This window comes from Struthio camelus, chromosome 2 (genome assembly GCF_040807025.1).
Source record: "Struthio camelus isolate bStrCam1 chromosome 2, bStrCam1.hap1, whole genome shotgun sequence".
Lineage (NCBI taxonomy): Eukaryota > Metazoa > Chordata > Aves > Struthioniformes > Struthionidae > Struthio > Struthio camelus.
The window spans coordinates 126189391-126211132 of NC_090943.1; the positions used below are offsets into that span (position 1 = coordinate 126189391).

General features: G+C 40.6%; 1 protein-coding gene across 1 annotated transcript in view; it reads left to right on the forward strand.

Moving 5' to 3' along the window:
* The first annotated feature begins 1702 nt into the window (after positions 1-1702).
* Positions 1703-21742, forward strand: part of ZNF704 (zinc finger protein 704) — a 102150-nt gene continuing 82110 nt past the window's right edge. The window contains exons 1-2 of the mRNA XM_068932447.1: positions 1703-1984; positions 18960-19207. Of these exons, the coding sequence (XP_068788548.1) occupies positions 1703-1984; positions 18960-19207 (530 nt within the window). The remainder of the gene's footprint in view (positions 1985-18959; positions 19208-21742) is intronic.

The following is a 21742-nucleotide window of genomic DNA, read 5'->3' on the forward strand; positions in this document are numbered from 1 at the left end:
AAAGCAATTAACTTGTAGGGCAGGGTTTTTTCAAAAACAGAAATTATGAAGAAAATTGAAACAAGTTCCATAGTTACCTATGAAAAGTAAATTCATTACCAAAAATAACTTCATTATTTCTGTAAGAATGGGTACTGTATTTTCTATAATTTACTGCATGAAAAGCACTGCATGTTATATTTCAAAATGAATAAAAATCATTATGTTTGACAGTGACAAATTAACCTAATATTAGTGGAGAAGTTTGACTCCATGCTGACATACTATGTGTGCATTTGGCCCGTTAACATGTGTCTAAAACAGAATGCATGTGGGGAAAGATATTAAACACTGAAAATGGAATTACTATAAGTGACTTGTAAACAGAAAAAGAAGGGTGTGTGTGTGTGTGTGTGTGTGTGAGTATTTATTTATATTATGACATGCAAGTGAAGACTTAAATCGACTTGTAAACAGAAAAAGAAGGGGTGTGTGTCTGTGTGTGTGTGTGTATTTATTTAAATACATGCACACATACATATACATATACATATACATACATACATACATACATACATATATATATATATATAAAAGACTCAGGAATGACATGTAAGTCGAGACTTAAAATATTTCTAGAGAAAAAGGTTTGGAAAAGCATGTAACATCCCTAAGTATAATTGTAATTTAATCTCAGGAGGCTGGAGTAAATGGTATAGAAGCCATGTAGTAATGTACATGTTACTGCAACAATTTAAAAGTCAAAGTTTTTAAACAGAGTAATTTAATTTAAAAAATTCAGAAAGGTATTTGAAAGTTTAAAGTTCAGAAGTATTGAAATGTAAACATCACATATTTTTCTCCCCTGACCACTGTGGCTGGTTTTGTCCTCAACAAGCTGCAGATAGCTCGGGTTCAGCTTGTCATCTAGAAAACAACGGCCTCTTCTCAGCTGTTTTTCCAAAAGTCCCGTTTTTTCCATTTCGGATTGGGGGAGGGGGGGAGGACACCGGACGGGACGGGAATTGTTACGTCCCGCGGGCGGTTTCGGGCTTCCCCCCGTCCCGCCGCCCCTCCCGGCCCGTCCCGCCGCCGGCTGCCCCCCGGGCCGCGCTGCCCGGGCTCCCGCCGGGCCGCCGCAGCGGCCACACCGGCTTTGGACACCCAGTAAGCGCCCCCGGCCGCGCTCCCGAGCCGGCTGCCGCTGCGGCTGGGGCGGCGCCCGGGCGCCCCGGCTTATCCGGGCCTCCTTGGACCGGCGCGGCGCAGCGCGGCGCGGCGGAGGGAGCGCGGCCCCCGGCGCCCCGCGCAGCGCCTGGCGGAGCCGCGGACGGCGGGAATCCAGTCCGGGTTTTGGTGCCGGGGACCGGCGGGCTGTGAGGAAGGGCGAGCGGGAGCGCACCCCGCTCGCTCCGCGCCCCGACAGCCGCGCCGCGCCGCGCCGGGCCGGGGCAGGGCGGCCCGAGCAGGTGGGCGAGCGGCGGGGCGGCCGCGCCGGCTCCGGCTCCAGCGGCGGCAGCGGGGCCCGCCTGGCCGCGCCCGCCGGCCCCCATGGCCGCGGCGCGCCCGCCGCACACACCCACCGCCGCCCGCCGGTGAGCAGCGCCGCCGCCGCCCCTTCGGCTCGGCGCGCCCGCGGCGGGGCCGCTGCCCGCAGCCTGCGCTGAGCGCGGCGGGAGGGGGCCGGGCCGGGCCGGGCCGGGCCGGGCCGGGCGGAGGCACCATGCAGGCGCGGCGCCTGGCCAAGCGCTCCAGCATGGGCAGCCGGCGGCTGAGCGCGGGGCCGGCGGCCGCGCCGGCGGACGGGGGCCGGCCGCCCAAGCCCGAGAGCGCCTGGAGGCCGCCCCGGCGGGAAGGCTCCGCCGCGGCGTTGGAGGAGGAGGACGAAGACGAGGACGTGGTGGTGGAGGTGGAGGAGGAAGAGGAGGAGGAGGAAGGCGGCTTGGCGAGCCCCCCGCCGGCGCTGACCGGCCACGGCAAAGGCCCCGTCAGGGGGAGCCTGAAGGTGCGTCCCGAGGGGGCGAGAGGCGGGAGCCGGGGGGGAGGGGGTCAGCGCGGGCTCGGGCGGCCGTTGGGGCGTCGGTTGGGGCGGCCGTTGGAGCCGGTGCCGGCGGGCGCGGCGCGGCGGGCCCGCCCGGTGGGGGCGGGGGGGGTGGCGGCGGCCGTAGCGGGGGCGCGGGCGCCGCCCTGGCGGCGGGTGCGCGGCGCCCCGCGGGCGGCTCCGCGCTCAACAAGTGCCGGACAAAGCGGCCGCGGCCGGTGTCGCCGCGGCGGGCGGGGGAAGCGCTTGTGAAGGGGCGGGCTGGCTGCCGGAGCGCCGGGGACAGCCTTTGCCGCCTCCTCCTCCTCCTCCTCCTTCTTCTTCTTCTTCTTCTTTTTTTTTTTTTTAAAGCCCTGAGGGGAAAAAATAACACTTCAACCAAAAACTGGGAGATGGGGGGGGGGAGGAGGAGGGGGAGAGCAGTCGAAATGATCCGTGCCGTGATTAAAATATGTGTGTAGGGAGTTGCTGCTATTTGAAAGAGTTTTGAGTATTGAGACTAAATACATTCTTGGTTGAAGTGCGTGGCACGAGGATTGTTAGGCAAGATTTCCAACTTGGCCGTTTTCGAAGGGTTTTTTTCCAGGAGTAGGGTTGGATGGAGCTCTGTTTATGTGTCTGTGTGTGTATTACCTTGTACACAGTGCTGGGAAGGGCGCTAGAGGAATCCCAGAACTGGAAAGCAACCACATCGAGGATCCCAAAATAAGTGATTTAAGTGATATTTATGAATATTTATGAAAAGTTTCTAAATGCTGGAATATTGTGCAGAGGCCCAATGCAAACCGGATTATTTGGTTAATCTGAATTTGGTGCTGAATGCTCACAGGAAGAGGTTCTACAAATTTAGGCTTAATTATTTTATCATGAGGTGTTTTCTGTAATTATTATTCCCTTGGGATAACTCAGGGTGGTAGAGTTCAGTATGTGCTGGTCTGCAAAGGATTCATGGGATAGATATGCAGTGGTTGTGGACAATAAATGTGTGTGAAAAGGCAAAGGGTATAATTCAGATTTTTTTTTTTTTTACATATTCTATGTAATAATTCTTAATTAACAGGCGATAGAGGTAGCCTTGTTGCAGTGCCCTGGTGACACTGGAGTCTTGCCTGTATCCACAAGAAGAGCAAAAACAAACCAGCAGAAGTATAAGTTATCCCTGTATTGTTTCAGCAAATTTGGTACAGCAGTGACAGGATAAATCTGACCAAGTTTGGTCACTGGACTGTCTCCGAATAACTGTTCAGTGAGGTTGTCAAATACTGTGATGCATCTTTATGATCAGGATGGGTCAAGGCGTCCATGCTGTTGAGGCCTCTGAGCGCCGACAGGCTGTAACTGCTTTGTTAGGACAGAGCTATACCTGCGATGCTCGAACCGCAGGCTGAGGATGAAGGGCGCTGTGCCTGGCTTCTGGTGCCACAGGTCTCCCGATGGCCCTGAAACTGTCAGTCTTACCGAAGGCTTAGGGAGAGTTACCCTTTGTATTTAACAAGAAAATAAAGTGGTGCAAAATTCTCAAATGGAGAGCAGTAATCTGAAATAGGAGTTAGACTGCATGGCTATAATCTGCGTGTAATACGGGTTATCTGGGTATACTGTTCTTTCTATTAGCACTCATCACACTTTTGAACAGTAGATCTGTTAATAAAAGTTAAGGCAGTTGGGGTTTCTCTCCTGCACTCAAGAGCATATGTATGCATAAGAACACGTACTTACTTCCCTGGAAAGTAAATCAGCCTCATAGATGAGATCACTGTCTATTAGGCTACTTTTAATATACAAAATAGACTCTTAAATAATCTGTGCATTGTAGTTCAATAAATAGGTTCTAGTATTTACTGTCTTTGGAAGAAGACAGTACTTCTTAAATAACTGTCATGATATGCTCAATTTTTGGTTCCAGTATTTACACTTCTAAGCACCATAAAGAAGGGGAAATGTTATAATTTAATATTTTAAAGAAATTAAAGCATCTGTGCTTTGTGTATATTTCTTTAGGGAATGATAGTGTAGGAGTATATAAAACTTAATCTAAAAGTTCTTTTAAATGGCTTTGGAAGAACAGATTAAAAGTGAGTGAAGCAGACTGAAAATGAATGCAGAGAACTGACTGTAAAACTGTGAGAGGATAATAGGCCTTGCGCAGTATATCTGTCATTAGTCAAACTGGGTTCTTGTCAAATGGGGAAGTGACATAGGATTGGGAGCATTTGACTCCCTGACCCTGGACTTCAGAGTTAGTCTGTGGACAAAAGTGAACTGAATTGTTATCTGCTGTTGAGATAGTGCGTTAATTGATACAGTGTTGAATATGCCTCAGAGCAAGAGTAGTCCTGAAGAGCTTTAGAGTTAAGGCAGACTTGAAAACAAAGCGATTCAGGTGCTGTTTTTAGCGTATGTCCTCCTCAGATAATGCAATTAAAAAGAAGCATGCAATGTTGTGTTGTGCGATGTAGATAGAGATAACACACATATATATATACGTGATCGCTAGGCCTTTTGGTAGAATGGCATTTTAAATCTAAAGACTTGGGGGCGTTTCACAAAATCGCTTCCACAGAGTGCACCACAGTAGCCCGGTTCACTGTGGGTAAAAGTGTGATTAAATGTATCGTAGAACCTGCACTGGAATTAGCAAAAGTGCCTAAGAATTTGGCACACTTCAAGGTGAAACGTATTCGTGCCATCAGGTCTCGCAGCCATATTTTCTCTGGTGCAGGGAGGGCTGCTGCATACCCTGCGTAGTTGAGCAAGTTTCTTTCACTCTAAAATATGTGGAGAGAGATAGGAAGCAGTATTTCCTAAAGACGAGTCGTACATTTCCAATTCCTAAAGTCTTCAAAAGAGAGAGTAGATAAAAATGAGAGACGGAGACAGAGAAGGCCAACGCAAGGCTTATGGAAGATACAAAAATGCTTCTCGGTGTCACTGTAGCCGCATAACGTTGTATAACCTAGACTTCAGCTTAATCCACAGGAAAGTGGGCTCAGTTTTGCCCACCGTGCAAAGTCAAATTTGCAACAATTTCAAAGTGCAAGTCTGTGTTAAAGATTTCTCAGGGGGAATGGCAGGTGTTGGTAGGAGCCTAGACATTATGCTTTTGGGTTTGATTTCTTTGTAGATAAAAAGGCTATGAAATTTGCAGAGTGTAGAAGAATCTCCAAAGTTTATCTGGAAGAAATTAGGTGCCTGTTATTTATATGTATTGTTTTGCTTGATTGGATTCACTTTCTTTTCCTTTTTTCCTTTTTCTGCACTTTCTAAAGCTCAATATGAATTCATTATTGACCTTTAATTCAAAAATTCAGATTTAGTATTTGAATGGACTATGGGCTCATACTTAGATGAAAAGAACTTCAGGCTATTTAATTTAGCTTTCATATGTACATGCAAAGATATTCTAGCAGGCCGTTTTCAAGATGCAAAATTCTTCAAATACCAGATTCACTCAGTGGTAGAGAGATCTCAAAAACCCATTAGGAACTTGCATAGAATCCTTAGAGTAAACTAGAATGTTCCCTTTTAGACTAATAATGATGGTAACTGTTATTATTAATGAAAATGAATGTATAATGTCAGAACTCCTATTCTGATCTTGGAGCCTGTTGTCTTAGGGTTTGTACAAACACAGAACAAACAGATAATCCTGCTCCCTATTCCATAAAGTTGAAGAGTAGCACAAGAGATAACAAATGGGTATTGGTAGACAGTGGAAGACAAGGAAACAGTAAGACAGCTTAGGCAGATTAAACCCAGTAGCTCAGGCGTGTTTTTGCAACTAAATAAACATTTGGTTTTTAAGTTTCAAATGTCAGTCAGTTTCCTGCTGTCCTTGGGTGAAATCCTGGCTAGTGAAATTAGTGTGGAAACTGTGCAACTAGATTTGGGATTTTTCTTCCTGATTAAAAATAAAAAAGTTTACACATAGTATATATGAGTGGAAGCAGAGATGAGAGTGGTGAGATTGTAAGATGGTATTTTTTTTTCTTCCACTCTCCCATACCAAAGAGTGAATGGAAATAGTTTACTGGATTTTTTTGATGTAAGTTTTGGTTGGTTGGTTTTTTGGACACGAACTGGACAACTAGTTTGCCCTTAAAAGGAACTGTATTAGAAAACTGTGGCTATGTGAGGATAAAGAGGTATAATGGAGCCACTAACTTTTTTGATCCTTATTTGGTAGACTGTTTGCAGTCTAGAATGAATTTGGTTTAGAATGACCAATTAGTTGCCTTTATGTGTGCAGTATATACCACTGTAGAGATACATGCTGCTCCATCTTTTTATAGTTGAAAACTAGATGTTGAGGCAATGCTCTTCATGGACCAGTTATCAACATTTGTAATGTGTTATACCAAGCATATGGACTCATAGACCGTCTGTGCCTGGCCTGGCCTGTCCCTGTGCTGGTCTTTCTAACCTTGCTTCTGACCCGAGTTCGCTAGGAAGCCTGATAGGTCTGCAGCTCACCTTTGTACACTCAAGTCCTACTCTACTGTGTGTTTTCCCAGCTGTTAAATTTGATCACTGAACTGTACTGGAGTTTCTGAGGACACCAGAGAGATATTAAAAGACTGTGGGGTAAATCTGTGCCTCGAACTGTGCTGCTTGGCTGTATCAAAGGTTTGGAGTTTTGCTGCTTGGGCAGTAGCGAGCCTGCTGGTTCCAGCTGGTGTCTGCTCTGTAATTACTGTTGTGGATTGAGCAATGATGTGTTTGGAGTTTTTTTTTTGTTTGTTTGCTTGTTGGAAATACTCATTGGAGAATGCCTGTTGGCTTTGTGATCGTTACCCCTGAGTATTTGTAATACTTTCAAGTGATTTATTGAATGACTTATGGCTAAAAGTAGTAAGCAGCTTGACCATGGTCAAGCTTGAGGCCAAATGAATAAATAGAGAAGAATGCTAGGCTAAGAGAAACTGCTATTAGTATTTTTGTTTATTTTTGAGAAAATGGCAAATATGAAGTAAACAAAAAGAGTGTGCATTAACTCCTATGGTGTGTGCATCAGCTTAGGTTTCACGGGCTTCTGTTGTCGTTTGTAGCTGTAGCATGTTGCAGAACAGAGCATGTACAAATTTAATGCTACCAGTACTGATGAACGATCTGTAATTTGATCGCTTTCACCGTTTTGGCAACTTGCCAAACTTTCCAATCTGAAATGACGATTGTGGTGACATTTGTCTCATTGTATTAAAAAGTACATGTGTGGGTGGTATTTGTTGTTTGACAACAAAACTAATCAAGACAGGAAACTGAACAACTTCTGTTGTTTGAACTTTAGATAAAAATGCAAATCTTTTTAGTGTCATTTTTACAAAGGACAAAGAATTAAACTTCCATAAAATCCTGACCAAGCTGAAGTTGGTGGGAAGAATCTCACTGGTATAAATAGAACTGGAATGTCAGCCCAATTACATAACCACAAGTGTGAAACCATTACTCTCCTAAAACCTTTCCCTAACATCCCTAATAGTTTTTAAGTATTGCTTCAAACTACAGGGGACAGTTAGGATCATTTGATACAGATCAGAGGAAAGGTAAAATGCCTCCATGATCAGATACTGAAGTGTGAAATTATATAGCTCATCATTTTACCATCTTTAGTATATTTTTTTAACATAACGGTAAAAAGGTTATTTGAACTTTAGATTGGCAGTGCAATTATGACAAGCAGTCTTAAGATTGGATGATTGCTTAAAACATTTTCTGCTTCAGCAGATAAAGTCACTAATGCCTGCACCATACTGACATATGTAGTAATTGTATGATAACTTTATATAAATGGGACGTTGTAAAGTTTGTGAGCTAAAACATTTGATCTAACTTGGCCTTTTATACATTCACCCATATCCCTTTGAAACAGCCAAAAGAACTATCTTTGGATTACAAAGGCCTTTGAATAATATTTTTTCGCAAGTTCTTTTTTATTTAATTGTGACTAATGTAGGTGCTGTCGAAGGAAAAATCTGAAACTATTTTACTACTGTAAAATACTTCTAAGGAAAATTCTCTGGTATGGTTCTTGTTGCTCTTGCATTCTAGGGCAGCGGTTCCTCATGGTTTACTGGTGTTCCATACGGCCATGGAAAATGGTCCTCAGCTGGCTTACAGAACTATACGAAAAAGCAAAAAATTAAAAAGAATGAAGTGGTGGTGGTTGCTGAGGATTTACAGTGATCCTTTCCTTCAAAGTGTGTGGGTACAATTATCCTTGCTTAGTGCAGGAGAAGTGTTTTGTTTTTTTGTTCATCCTGGTGACTCCCTCTGCTCGAGCAGCAGAACAGCCTCTGCAGAGCAGGGTGTTTTGTGCTCTGGGCACTAGGTAAAACCAGAAGGTGTTGTCTGAGGAACCATGGTGAGCTGGTTTAGTATCTCTTCCCCACCAAAAGTGCTAAAGGGTTCACCTTTCCATCTTTCCTTCCTCCTTCAACTCCCAGCTATGCACTGGTAACTGTTACCTTTGCTTGTGCCAGAATTCATTGGGTCCTTCTGTGAGCTACTTTAAGTTACTGAGACAGTAGCAAGCAAATGCTACAAAAAGTCTATAGAGGTTTTTTGTTGTTGTTCAAATCAGTTGAAGGTGGCTGGTGGTAGGGCTTGTTAAGCACCTTGCCTAGTGCAAGGGAAAAGACAAGATCTCCCAGCTAAGGCATAGAGAAAGAGGCGAAGAAAAGGGAGCAAGTCTTCCTGCCTTTGATCTGACTGGCTGGGCTGCCCACAGACTACAGCCTCAGATTGGTCTTTGGGCTCTTCATGAAGACTTTTCTCTCAGGAGGCCTACTGTTGCATCCTTCTAGTTTGCCAGTGGTTTGGTAGGGGGTTGGTTTTTCAAGTGACTGAGGAGGCTTAAGGTCGTATTTGGACTCTGGATGTTTCCACGAGTGTTTTTCTGTTGCTTCCAGGGATAACTGCTGTTGATCAGTATTCTCTCATGAGATCAAACTCTTTGATCCCACTTCTCTGTGTAGTTAGATCCTAAAATAAATGTTTCTACTGACGCCTCTCCCTCTCTGAGAGGAAAACCGATAATATTTTTATTTGGAGCCAAACATAGCATTGGGAGAACCTCTTAACTGGTAGCCATGATCCTTATTCATCTCCTTTGAAGGACCACGCTTTCTGCTTGCAGTGTCTAGATCAGTTAGGGGAGGTAAAAATGTGTGCATAATACTGATCTTGCAATATCTTACCGATAAGGATCAGCATAGACCCATGCAGCTTTCATTCACAGTGCCTATTTCATCCAGAAGTTATAGCAGCTGATACAGCTGAGAACTTCCTCCGTTTTATTTTATTGCAACCTCATCATTTAAAAAAATACTTGAGTGAGACTCTCTTCCCATCTCGTTTGGTCAAATAGATTAAAATTTCATGCCCTAACAGGGCATCTTCGATCTGTAGTCCCTTCTTAGCTTTTAAAGTCAGATGATAGCTTCTGACATTAGAAGTCACGCACCTCTTCATACCTTCTTTGAAAGAGATCTTGAAAGTAAAGCTAATATGTATTTTTTCCACTAATGGTATTCATTATGTTTATCTATCTAAACAGAGTAGGAAAGCTTCCAATGGGGGTGAAACGCACAAGGGTGCGATAAGAACACCTAATTTAATTGTGCTCATTAATTACAGCTTTTAATTACAACTAATGACTTAAAGAAATGAGAGCAAAAATATTTGGATTTTACTGAACGTCCCTGATACCCCACAATAATACATTCATTTTTTAGTCCCAATTCCAGTTTTGCCAAACTTTCCCAGAAACGGGCAGACAGACATAAGTGCATCCTGTTCTCCTGTCCTTTACTGCTCTTTGGCCAGCCCAGTTCGCACAGTTTCTGTCCCTCGTGTGTCCTGGGCATAGCCCAAGCCAAGCCTTTTGCGTGCCCCGGCAGCATTGCAAAATGCCAAAGCACGTTCGGTTGGTATGGGATGGCAGGTGCTGGAGAGGTGAAAAGACTGTATTGTATCGCAGGGTACTTTCCAAGTCACAAAACCAGGCACGTATGCCGCTTGGAGAAAACGTGATGATTGGTTTAGTTAATTTTAAACTCGCTGTTTGTGAAACCAATAATTGGAAAACCAGTTTTGGCTCCCCATTCGTGACAAACCAAATCCCTTTCAACTTGCATCCTGTGGAACACCCAGGAGTGCAATAGTGAGAATATTTAGCAGTGCCTAAAATGCAATAAAAACGTTGCTAAATGAAAAGATGGAACTGTTTCTGGCAAATATGATCCTTCACCTTCCTTCTGTTTAAGGCTTTTCGGACTAGCTTCTTTCTTTTTAGATGTTTAGAGGCAATATGTTTTGTGGGGTTGGTTTTTTTTTTTTTGGCTAAAGAAAAAGGAAAACAGGGCTAAGTCTTCTTCTGAGATCCTTCTAGAAATTTCTGCCTATGGCAGCCAACTCAAAGTGAAATCCAGCTATACAAGTTTTCAGAACTCTTACTGGAAAGGACTTCTGCGGGTTTGGATCCACAAGTAATCCACTTGCATATGCACAATATCCACAGTTCAGAGCTTTGGATTTTTTTTTAATTGTAAGCATTGCAACCAAATTCTGAAGATAGACTTACTCAATAATATTAATAATTGTTAGTAATAATTATACTTTGTAATTATTACTGTCATCTGATTATCCTAAAGTGATGGCATGTGTATTTCTTTTTGTAAGAAACTTGTTGAGGTTGTATCTGGGCTGGAAAAGGAAATTGCCTAACTTTCCCAGCTTTATCTCTGTGCTCATGTCATGGCGGAAAAAGGCTATACTATATGTGAATTATTTTAGTGTAGAGCCAAAAAAGATGTATGAAAATGTCCATGAATTCCCAATTTTCCCCCCTCTCTCTCTCTCTCTCTCTTTCCCCCTTTTCCAATCTTATTACCAGCTCTCTCTCCAGTCTCACTGACATCTGTGCTCCTTTTGTCAGTTCTCTCAGTTTTGTTCACGAAACCACATTCCAGATGTTGTAAGTTGATGATTGTTCTTACGAGGTACAGCAGGTACCCGGGTGAGTATTGGTTTTTCAGATGTGGGTATGTGTTTATAGGTATAGGTGAGTGTTACAGTCATTCATCTGCATATATGCTGTATAATTCAGGTTCATATGTTGGTGCTCAAGGATATGCTTTTTGCAGGTAAATTATGTATAGCGAGATAAATACAGGCATACACGTTAAAATGAAAGGATAGAAACTTCTTGCTGACTCCAGCTGTTGCTGTCTAGCACCCTTGTGAATCCTTCCAGCATAAATGTTTAGATTTGTATGTTAATATTTTAAAACAATCTACTCCAGACAGTTTTGTATTCAGTCAAATGATGGAGATAACTTTGTCCTAGCCAGGTTGAAGATGAATTCTGCAGTCCCACTTACCTATTGGCAAGAACACTTATAGTGACCTTAAAATGCATTATCGTTTGTATTGTTAGAGAGCAGCAGTTTACAAAGGCTTAAAGTGATTAGATTGACATGGTTTGTGTGTAATGAACAACCATTCGCGAAGCAAGTAATTAAATGCAAAGTATACCCGGAAACGTAATAATGCGTTGAAATTCAGGGCAGAGTATTTCCAAGCATCGTTACAAGAATCTATCTTATGTCTTTGTATTCCTGTGTGAATAGAGATTTATGGCAGAATGGAAATTGGGTTTGTACAATGTGCAGTCTTTCCTTCCAATGAGAATGCAGAGTTAGGGTGGCAACAACGAGGTTCTTTTTACATAAAGAACTCTTAAAAGAGAACTTGAACTGGAAATACTATGTGAAATTGTAAGAGTAAGCCAAATCCTCTGTCCTTCAGTGATTTAATGTAAATATATATATATATATATATATATATATATATATATATATATATATATATATATATATATATATATATATATTTACTTGTGTGGTGTTACCTTGGTAGTAAGTTCGGTGTTTCTCCTTGCTGCTTATTGTATTTTGCTGTGACCTTTACTCGTGATTTCTGTCTTGTTCAGAGAAGGGGTAGAATTGGCGTTGTCCCAGAGCATAGCCTTGCTGTTTCAGATAGGACTATGCCTGAAAATAGTCTTACAGCTATTGACCTCTCATTTTGGCTGAACTTTTAGAAAATGCATTGTGTTTAATAAATGCTTTTTATTATTGTTCTGTTTGCATTAATACTTCCCATTAATACTGCTAGGCTGAAATATATTGATTCCTTCTTCCTCTCCCCATCAAGCTGCATTTTTATTCTGTAGTGAATCAAAAATGGTGTTAAAGCCTTGTTTAAAAAATCTTGTGACTTTTGTTTTCTTACCAGAATGAATTTTTATGAGTGGTCCATAACACACAGCATGCTTACGTCTATTTTGGAAAATGGAAGCAGATGGTCATAAAGCCAGGATGGAAAAATTGCCTATAAAAAACAATAGAGATGTATTGCAGGTTGGCCAGTCCTGTGGCTATTAGTGTCTTTACTATTAATTAATAGAAGTTTTTTGTGGAATTAGACCAACTGATTACGTAGTAGCTCAAATGGAAATTAAGAATCCCTGTCTGGAGTTATATCTTCTTTAACAGCTATATAGTTTTAATATCGCAAATCAGCCTAGGACTCAGAGTTAAGTTAAAATGTTTTATCTATGGACAGTATAGATTTATCCAAAATGGGAACAATGTGTTGAGTGGCTATCTGGGGGGGGGGGGGGGGGGGGGGGGGGAGGAATTCAACCCCAAGACTGGAAAACAGCCAGAGTAGTGTATAAGAGATCTTGTTGGTTCTTGGAATGAAGTGACGTTGGGACTGAATCTGCCTACGGCCTGCTTGGTGCCAGCTGAAATGATGGAAGTATGATTTTTAGGGGCTGAGAGAGAGAAAAAGACCTTTGAAAAGAAAGAGAAATACAGCAGTGGCGACAGGGATGTTAAGATGTAGATGTTTTCTTTAAGCAATTAGTTTACCAAAACATTCCCACTAAGACTTTTTTACAAGGAGTTTTGGATGCAGTGAAGTTTCATACAGATACTTCTCTTGCCTCATGTAAACTATTTGTTTGAGTTTTAGAAGTACTTTTTCTTTTGTAAAATAAGCTCTTTAATCTGTATGAAAGAAACATAATGATATAAATAGGCCTTAGTGTTAAGATTGCTTAATTTACCCAGGCCTCTGGGATTCAAACTGTGCAAAGAGGGCTTTTTCAGACCTGTTTTAGTCCTTCCACAATCCCAGTAGACAAGTGAGGAAAAAATACAAGTTAGCCAGTGTCCCCCAGAAGGTCAGAGCGGCCTGCGGGGCCCTTGCTCCCATCCCGGTGCTTGGCAGTAGGACATAAGCTGTGTTTTGTGAAGCTGCTATTTGCTGGGTTGTTTCTTGGCAGACAGATGCAATCACACGTGCGGCCAGATTTTCAGCTGGCGTAAATTAATGTAGCTTCACTGAAGAAGCTACATTGAGTCGCAGGGTTAAATGCAGTTGCTGTTTAGATAAACGACGCTCTGTCTGTCCAACTGCAACTGCTTTTTTTTTTTTTTTTTGGTGTGGTTCCATCTTACTTAGTGCCCATAGCCCAATTTCTTCTTGGTAAATTAGCCTTTGAGTTGTTTATAAAGCTGAGAGCAAAGTATGCACAATATGTGGCCTGACAGTTCTTTTAATTGCTTTTGTATTACCACTGATCTGTGTAGACCATCATAAACCATATTGAAAATAAGGTCAGTGCCCCTGATGTGCCTACCTGTATCAACAGGTATGGCACCAAAAATATTGGAAATTTGCAAGAGCTTAGGTGGGAGTCATTTTTTACTTTTGAAGGTGTCTTTCTATGTTTTTGGGTCACATACAGATAAATGTGGCTAACGTTCTGGGGAGATTAATACTTTGCGTAGTATACGAAACACAGGCATCTTAATGCCCGCTAAATGCTAGCAAACTGTTTGAAAATAGCTAACCTAACTTTTTAAGCAGCAGTGCGTCAGAAACAAGCCAAGAAGCTAAAGCCCAATCATATTGTACTCGAGAGTACATGTATAGTCTATCAGATTTAAGTCTTTCAGTCTGCATGTAAATATTATCAGATAGGTCTAGTTATTCTAAGTTGTTAGTGATCCTTTGGCTAGGTAGCTCAATACTTGAACTGTTTGATCGGCAATGACTGGGGAGAAAAAGATTTGCTATTCAGAGCAAAAACCAAGGTCAAATCTAACTGAAATTGGAAAGACTGAAGTTTGACTGTAATGTGGTCATGTGATCAGTGATACACTTTTGAACATAGCAAAAATTGACTACAAATATGTTTAGTCATAAACCATGGCAAAACTGGAGTCTAAAGAAAAAATTCTCTCAGTCTCCTAAAAATTCTGTTGATGTTGAGCATGCTTTAATTTGGGCAGGACTTTCATTGCAGCTGCATGGTCCTGTTTGGGGAATCTGAATTTCAAGACTGGCAACTTGGTTATGAGATGATATTAAACATGCAAGTTTTTGTAGGCAGGTTAAGATCGTTTATGCCATGAAAAGTTATAACGTACTGATGAATGTACTGAAAAAGTTAATGGTGTAATGTGGAATGTTAAACTTCTTGAATTAAAAAAAATACTAATGAAACCAGAAAAAACTTTATCCTAAAAGTATAACCTCAACTTAAATACATGCCATTGTCTTGACAACCTCAAAACAGAAACTAAAATTATCTCCCCTGTTTGTTCAGTAAAGTTTTTGCTTAGAAACCAAAGCAATAAACTTCTTTCCGTTTTTGTAGAAACGGATCACTAAACTCTCCAGCTGAAACAGCACCTGTCTCTTAGTCTAGTTTGGTGGAGTACAGCTGCCACAACACTATACCACTGAACTCGGAGTGAGGGTTTCTAAATGAAGAGGAGAAGACAGTTCTGTGATCCAGTTCATGTCTTTGAAGCAGTTCATGAAAATGGTCTTGCTATTAGATGTTGAAAAGTCAAAAGAGAGTGAGTGGGAAGGCCAGCCACGTAAAGAAGCATTTTTTTGAAATGCAGTAGAAAGGCTAATGAAAGAGCAGAACCCAAATATATATGCGTGTCAGAACTGAGCTCTGTGGGTAAAGATGCAGAAAATATTGAACTGTCTTTTCCAAGCAGTGGCATATCAAAAGCTTCACTTATCCAATAACACTGCGAGGGAAGTTATCAGAGGTGGTGGTAACAAAACCAAGTGCAGATGGAAACAAAGTTAGATTTAAAAATTACAGATCATTTATAACTGTTATATTTTTGTAACTGAAATGTGAATTTTCAAACAATGTCAGTTGCCTGAGGCCAGGTTACAAAGCACTCAGTTGAAAGCAAGTTGAATATTACTGTGGCTTGAGGGTGAAATTATGCAATGAACTACACTGAAAAGCGGTTATCTTAATATAAAATAACTTGTTTGAATGATAATTGTTTGTGTGGATATGGAAAACTCTGGATTTTTTTATAAGCAGCAGATACTGGAGGCAATAAGGTAGCAAGTACTGTGGTATGATGAGAAGAATAGGCAAATCATTATCAAACAACATAGTCATATTCATTGTGCAGCTATTCTTAAACTATGAAAGAGAAGTGCAAAGTACCAGAAGTAAATTAAAATAAATTGATGTCGTTATGTTAATTGCTATCTGAAACAGGTAGTATCTGCTTGGACTAGACCTTCCACTAAGTTTTTGGTTTAATAAGACCACCAAAAGGAATATGTGGAGAGAAAAAAAAAAAAGTTCTCAATAAGATATGACAGAACAGTTAAAAAACTTATCTGGAAAGATATATTAAAAATTGATTATATTACGTCGGCATTGGGAGCGATCACAGTGCAGAACTTGAAAACAGAGTAGTCATTATGTTCATAATCAATGTATGTAGCAAAAAGCGAAGAAGTCAGTCAGTCAAGTTAATCTGGCACTTGATGCTCTCCAAAAGGAATACATCAACAGCTTCTTGTGAATATGGTTGAATATCCTGAAAAAGATTTTGTACCCTTCCAAATACAACACGTGTCTCAAGTGGAAATTATTCTTGTATACTCTGGCAAACTGAAGAACTGCTGAGCAGGAGAAAGTTGCAAGACAGTGACCACTGAGTGAAATTTTGGACCTTCTGCCATGATTGTCTGTTTTTAAAGTAGAAAAGGTTCATTATCTGAATCTTTTTCTTTACGCTATTAAGAGGAAGTTTAGAAAGATGTTAATAAATATTTTCAAACATCCATTTGAAAACTGAAGAAGAGGAAAAGGACTAATATAGGCACTGTATTAGATGTGGTCTTCATTTTTGGCCATATAACCAATGTACCTGAACTGTTGGATGCAGCTCTGCAACCCTCTGACCACTTATATCTGTGTGTTTTGGTCATTTTTCACCTTCGCTTTCATATACCTTGACAGGTCTGACCATTAATTATGTTATATTGAAAAAGGAAAACCAAACCATAATTTGAATATTTATGAGCAGAATATTAAATTTATATATATAAATACAATATTTGGCATCACAATACAAGTGTTCTGCTTTCTATGTTCTAGGTTTTATTTGTACAACTATTAAATTAATCTGAGTCTACAGCTTCCTGTAGTCACTATTTAGGTGTGTAAAGTAAACTTAATGTATAACACAGTGCATTTGTTGAAACTGAGTAAAACATTAAGTTCCATAAATTGAGGGAAAACAATATTTTTTTTCTTTAGTAAAATCTGAATTTATTGGGCTTAAAAAAGGAGGTGAATGCTGTGTGCACTCTGGATTTTGGAGATTAGGGAGACTCACCTGTGCTCTCAGGGCTTTCTCTGATGAGAGTTGTTCAAAGTAATGAGAAAACTGCCAGATTCTGCCTTCAGAACAAGGTGTGCATGTGAGGCCCACGCATCACACAGCTTATGCAGGTGCTCACTAAGTAAACGTTGCTGTTCTCTGCACCGAATGAGGTGGAAATCCGGAGTGGGGGAGTATGTGATCATATCACAGAATGGTTGAGGTTGGAAGGGACCCCTGGAGATCATCTAGTCCAACCGCCCTGCCTAGAGCACATTGCCCGGGACCAACTCTAGATGGCCTTTGAATATCCCCAAGGAAGGAGACTCCACAACTGCTCTGAGCAACATGTTCCGGTGCTCATCATGTAATGGAAGACCATTTTATAATGTTAGCAGATGGAATTTAGCTTGTATATGCAACTTCATTTGGTGTTACCTAGTTTCTAGGGGCTGAGTATTATAACTTGCATGTTTTCAGATATCTTTTTCAGATCTCTTTTTCTTCAGTGTTATCGATTCCATTCTAAGTCAATTCTGATGAAAGGCGGCTCAGAATCTAAGATCCTCAGACCCTGAAAAAAGGACTTGCTGTAAATCTTTTTAAGAAGTTTTTCAAAAAAATCATTACATTAGAATTAAAGTTTTATTGTTTGTATATCTTCCTTTAATTCTGAGTGAGCAGGTTTACTGTTTTGTCTTCCAAGCAAATTTTCTTGTTAATGTGATCTATTTGTATCTGAACAAGTATAAAACAACTAACTTTCTTTGCTATTTAAAAGGGAACCATTTCGTATTGGTTCTTGAAACAACTGCCAAAAGTTCTTCTATGGTAACACTAGAATGGGACACATTAAAGTATATACTTTACATAGCTAAAGAAAATTACCTTGGCAAGATTTCCTTTCTGTGAACTTAATTTGCACCGTTTTTAAACCTGCGAAGGTTTGAAACCTATAAGTAGGGAGTTTGGTGGGGAGAAGATCTTTTATATGTTTTTTTTTTAGTTTATATATTTATTTGTTCTATATATAATCATTTTTTGGATGATAAAAAGCAGGAGTAATAAAGTATCAGAATTTACATAGGAAAGGATTTCTATATAATCTCATTTTGCGATTGCAGAGTTCTGTTAGTATGAAATTGAATTGGCTTTGGAAACGGTCATGGGAATTTTTGAATGGCTCGGTATTTATTCTGTTAGTATGTAAGGCTAACATATCCTGAATTTCTCTGCTGTAAAGATTAGAAGTAATGTGTCTAAAAATCCAGTTTGCAAGTCCTAGAAGACTTCCAGATTTTTCCAAAGCAGCCCGTATACCGTGGAAGTACATCTACTCAAGTCAGGACGACAAGGCATTGCTGCTGCCTGTATTCTGCTTTACTATTGGGTTGTTGCTTTGTTTTGGGGGGAGGGAGTTGCCACCCCAGCACATCTCATGGACTTCTGGCAAGTTAGCAGTTGAAGCTTCCAATACTAAAGGTACAGATATGTCGAACTAGCAGCAGCAGCAGATGCTTCTGGTTATCCCCATGTCTTGCGGCACATGTTCCTTTCAAAAGAAGCCACTTACGGCCACGTAGGGGTCAGAGGGCTGAGAGGCTGAAGGAGCTGAACCCGTTGCTGCTGGGAGCTGAGCGGGAGGAGCAGTTTGTAGCAGCCTATGAGATAGATCTTCCCCAGGGAAGTTGAGGAATTGGCCAGGAAACTGTATTTTGGAGAAAAATCTAGACTTTATTTTATTTGCTAGGAGAAATCCTCCTTTACAAAAATAACTTGAAGAATCCAGTAAGTGGCTGTCAGAAGTTCTTTAGTTTCTTGGTTGCTTTTTAGAAAGCCATCTGTATCAATTCTGACTTTTTTACTGGAATTTTAGGAGGAAGGCCACTAGGATAAAGTTATGCAGTACAGATGTATGTGCATGACATATAACTTATATGTACTGTGGCTTAGAGCGTTCCAATTAAAATACCTTTTTTGAGAAAACTGATTGCTTTATCAAGCAGCCAAGAATTGCTTCTTCTCCTGGTTTATCCTTAACACTGGTGAGAAATTCATGCCAGTTTCAGAATTTATGAAGGGCCAAAAAAAATGATGCCTTCTGATTTGAAGAGCTAGTTAGAAGTAAATGATTAGTGGTATTTCCCTTCCCCCCCCCCCCCCAGGAGAATTAGAGTGAAATTTAATATTTACTTTTATTTTTGCAGGCAGCCAGCATCAAGCGTGAAATGACCTTCTCTGCATTTCAACAGGAGGATGTAAAAAGCGACATCAGTCAAAAACTGCCAGACCAACAGTTTCTCCTGTTTGCCACAAAGGAGGAAGATTTTAAAACAGCAGAGACCAAAAAACCAAACAGAGTTCATGAGTATGAAAAGGAAAATACTCGTTCTATTTGTCTTCTTGAACAGAAGCGCAAGGTGGTTTCTTCAAATATTGATGTGCCCCCAGCAAGGTAAGGGAAAAGTTTTTTTTTTCTTTATTCTGCTTTTTTAAAGCGATGTTAAAGGCAAGTTTGATAAATGGTACTGTGAACTAGTCAGACTGGTATTCATTTCCAACAGTCCAAAGTCAATCAGAGGTTGACTAATTGGGAGATATCTGCTGGAGAACTGAAAATACTAGCAGCAGGAACTGAAATCGTTTGAAATACAGGACAATGCATTGCCTTTGCTCTTTGCAGTGTGGAAGCTGTGCAGAGCGTGCTGTGCTCTAGTCCACTGACCTGCAAGTACCATAGTGTCTTCTGGAAACTTCATACCAAGCAGTATACCCCATCAGTGCATAAAGAAAGGTGATGATGATGAAAATGATGAAAAGATGATGAAAAACAAATAAAATGGCTATTAGAAGAACAATCTATGTAAATGAGAGATTTATTTGTTGCTTAATATAGTGTGTTGTGACTGAGGCACCCCCAGAAAAGCACGTCTTAACCGGCAGAGGTTGCTGACCCAGCTTCACCTTGGCCTGATAAGTAGTGCTCTAAATGAGAGAGAGACAAGGATCATCCTACTTGTTAGCAGTTGGTTTTTCTTTCTTTTTTAATCACACCTGCAGCCACATTATACTCCCGGAACATGTAGTGACTTATTCTGGATAGTGAGGATGTAGTAGCTTATTTTCTGTTATATCCCTGACTAGACATACACAGCTGGGTTATAGAGTAGTCCGTGAAATGGGCTAATAAAGAAAATATTGAGGAAAGCCCAATGCAGGGAAATCAAATTTGTACAAAATAGGGATTTGGGGGTTTTGGTATTGCTTTTTAATTTCTTATTCCGTGAGGATCTACTGTGAACTCATAGATCTTTGCGACCTCAGCACTCTCATCTGGGCAACCGCATTTTTAATTTTAAACTATTTATAGGGGATTATTTGGAGAAAAAATAATTGTTCTTTAATCTGAGATTTGACAAACATCACAGCAAGAAAATCTGTTTTTTGTATATTTCTGTTTCTTGTATATTTCTGTTTGATACTGACAGTGAGGTGGAACAATAGAGAATAAGAAAACGAGGATTTCATATTGGCTAGTGATTTAAAGAAAAGGAGAAAAAAAGGGATCTAAAATCTTTTGAACTTTGGGGAAGGACTGATTTGCTTTGAGAGTTAGAGAAAGGGAATGACTACTCTAGAAAATGCTGAAAATTGGTATAAAAGCAGCATATTCAGGAATACTAAACAGATTAACTAGTATCATTGGTGAAATGTTGGCAATGAGGTGTGTATTTTATGTTGCAAGATGACAAGTGGGTGGGAGATTATTTTTTTGTTGTTGTTTGTTATTTCATATTGGCATCAATCTGCCTGCAAAGATTTTCTTAACCTACCTGGTAAATTCACTTACTCATAGTATTCAGATCAATGCCTTTCAGGTTTTTCTGTGGTGCTGCTTAAAAATATGTAGTCAAAGTGGACATTTTGTTGTTTTTGATTTCTTTCTCTTTTTTTAAAATGAACATAAAACAGCAGATTTTGCCATATCATCTGGGACAGGATCATCATCATTTTGCTAAGGTCTGAAGGCAATAGTTTTGCCAGTTTTTCTCTGGCTCTCGTAGGTGATAGTTGTAAAAGAGATAAAATTCATGAACACTTAGACAAGTGTCTGTTTGTTTGTTTTCAGGTCCATCTCTGATAAAAAGCTAAGCTTTTAAAACTTGAAAATCTTAGGATACTTCCTTGATTTTTCCAGTGGTAATCAACCCTGTAATGTCTGAGTGCCCCTTTCATTCATGCTGATGTATCTCAAAACGCATACGAACATCAGAAAATACATGTCAGAAGGGACCTCAGGAAGTCATCTAGTCCAACCTGCTTAAAGCAAATTCTGATTTTTACAATTACAGAAGCTAACATACAAGATTTAAGTGCCCTTTGGTTTGACGTCATGCACAAAATCAGTCTGAGGAAGAAGCAGAGCTCCTGTGTTCTGCAAGCACAAGATCATCCTTCCTTGAAGGAATGGATATTTTTTCCCTATCAAGGTGGAAGAGAGAATGAATGTAACATTAATAATGCCTTATTAAGACAAATTGTGACACCAGTTATAAGCACAGGATACTAAGATTATAGGAAATGTATTAATTTGCAGCGATTTCTTCTAAAATTGTTCGTGGCTCCTGTATTTTGTTGTAAACAAATGATCTCATTATGTGTTTAAGAGAAATTTGTCATGTTTTTCAGGCATGCAAGTCAAGCTGCTGTACTAGTAGAATAAGCAAATGACGTAGAAAACTAGACTGTAGATTCATTAGTGTAATAAAAATCTTGATCACCAGAAACAGTGCTTTTGCTGCAGTTCTGAAGGCAAGCTTCGTCCTCATATAGGATCTGAGGAGACTTATTGGGTTATTTGTCTGCAATGGACAGGAAGAGCGCTAAAAAACTTTTCTTGCAGAACTTATTAAATATATTTGTTAGTATAATGAGAGGAATGACCAGTCTCTTTTCCTCTTCAGCTCAGTTTGATCTCAAGTCACATTCT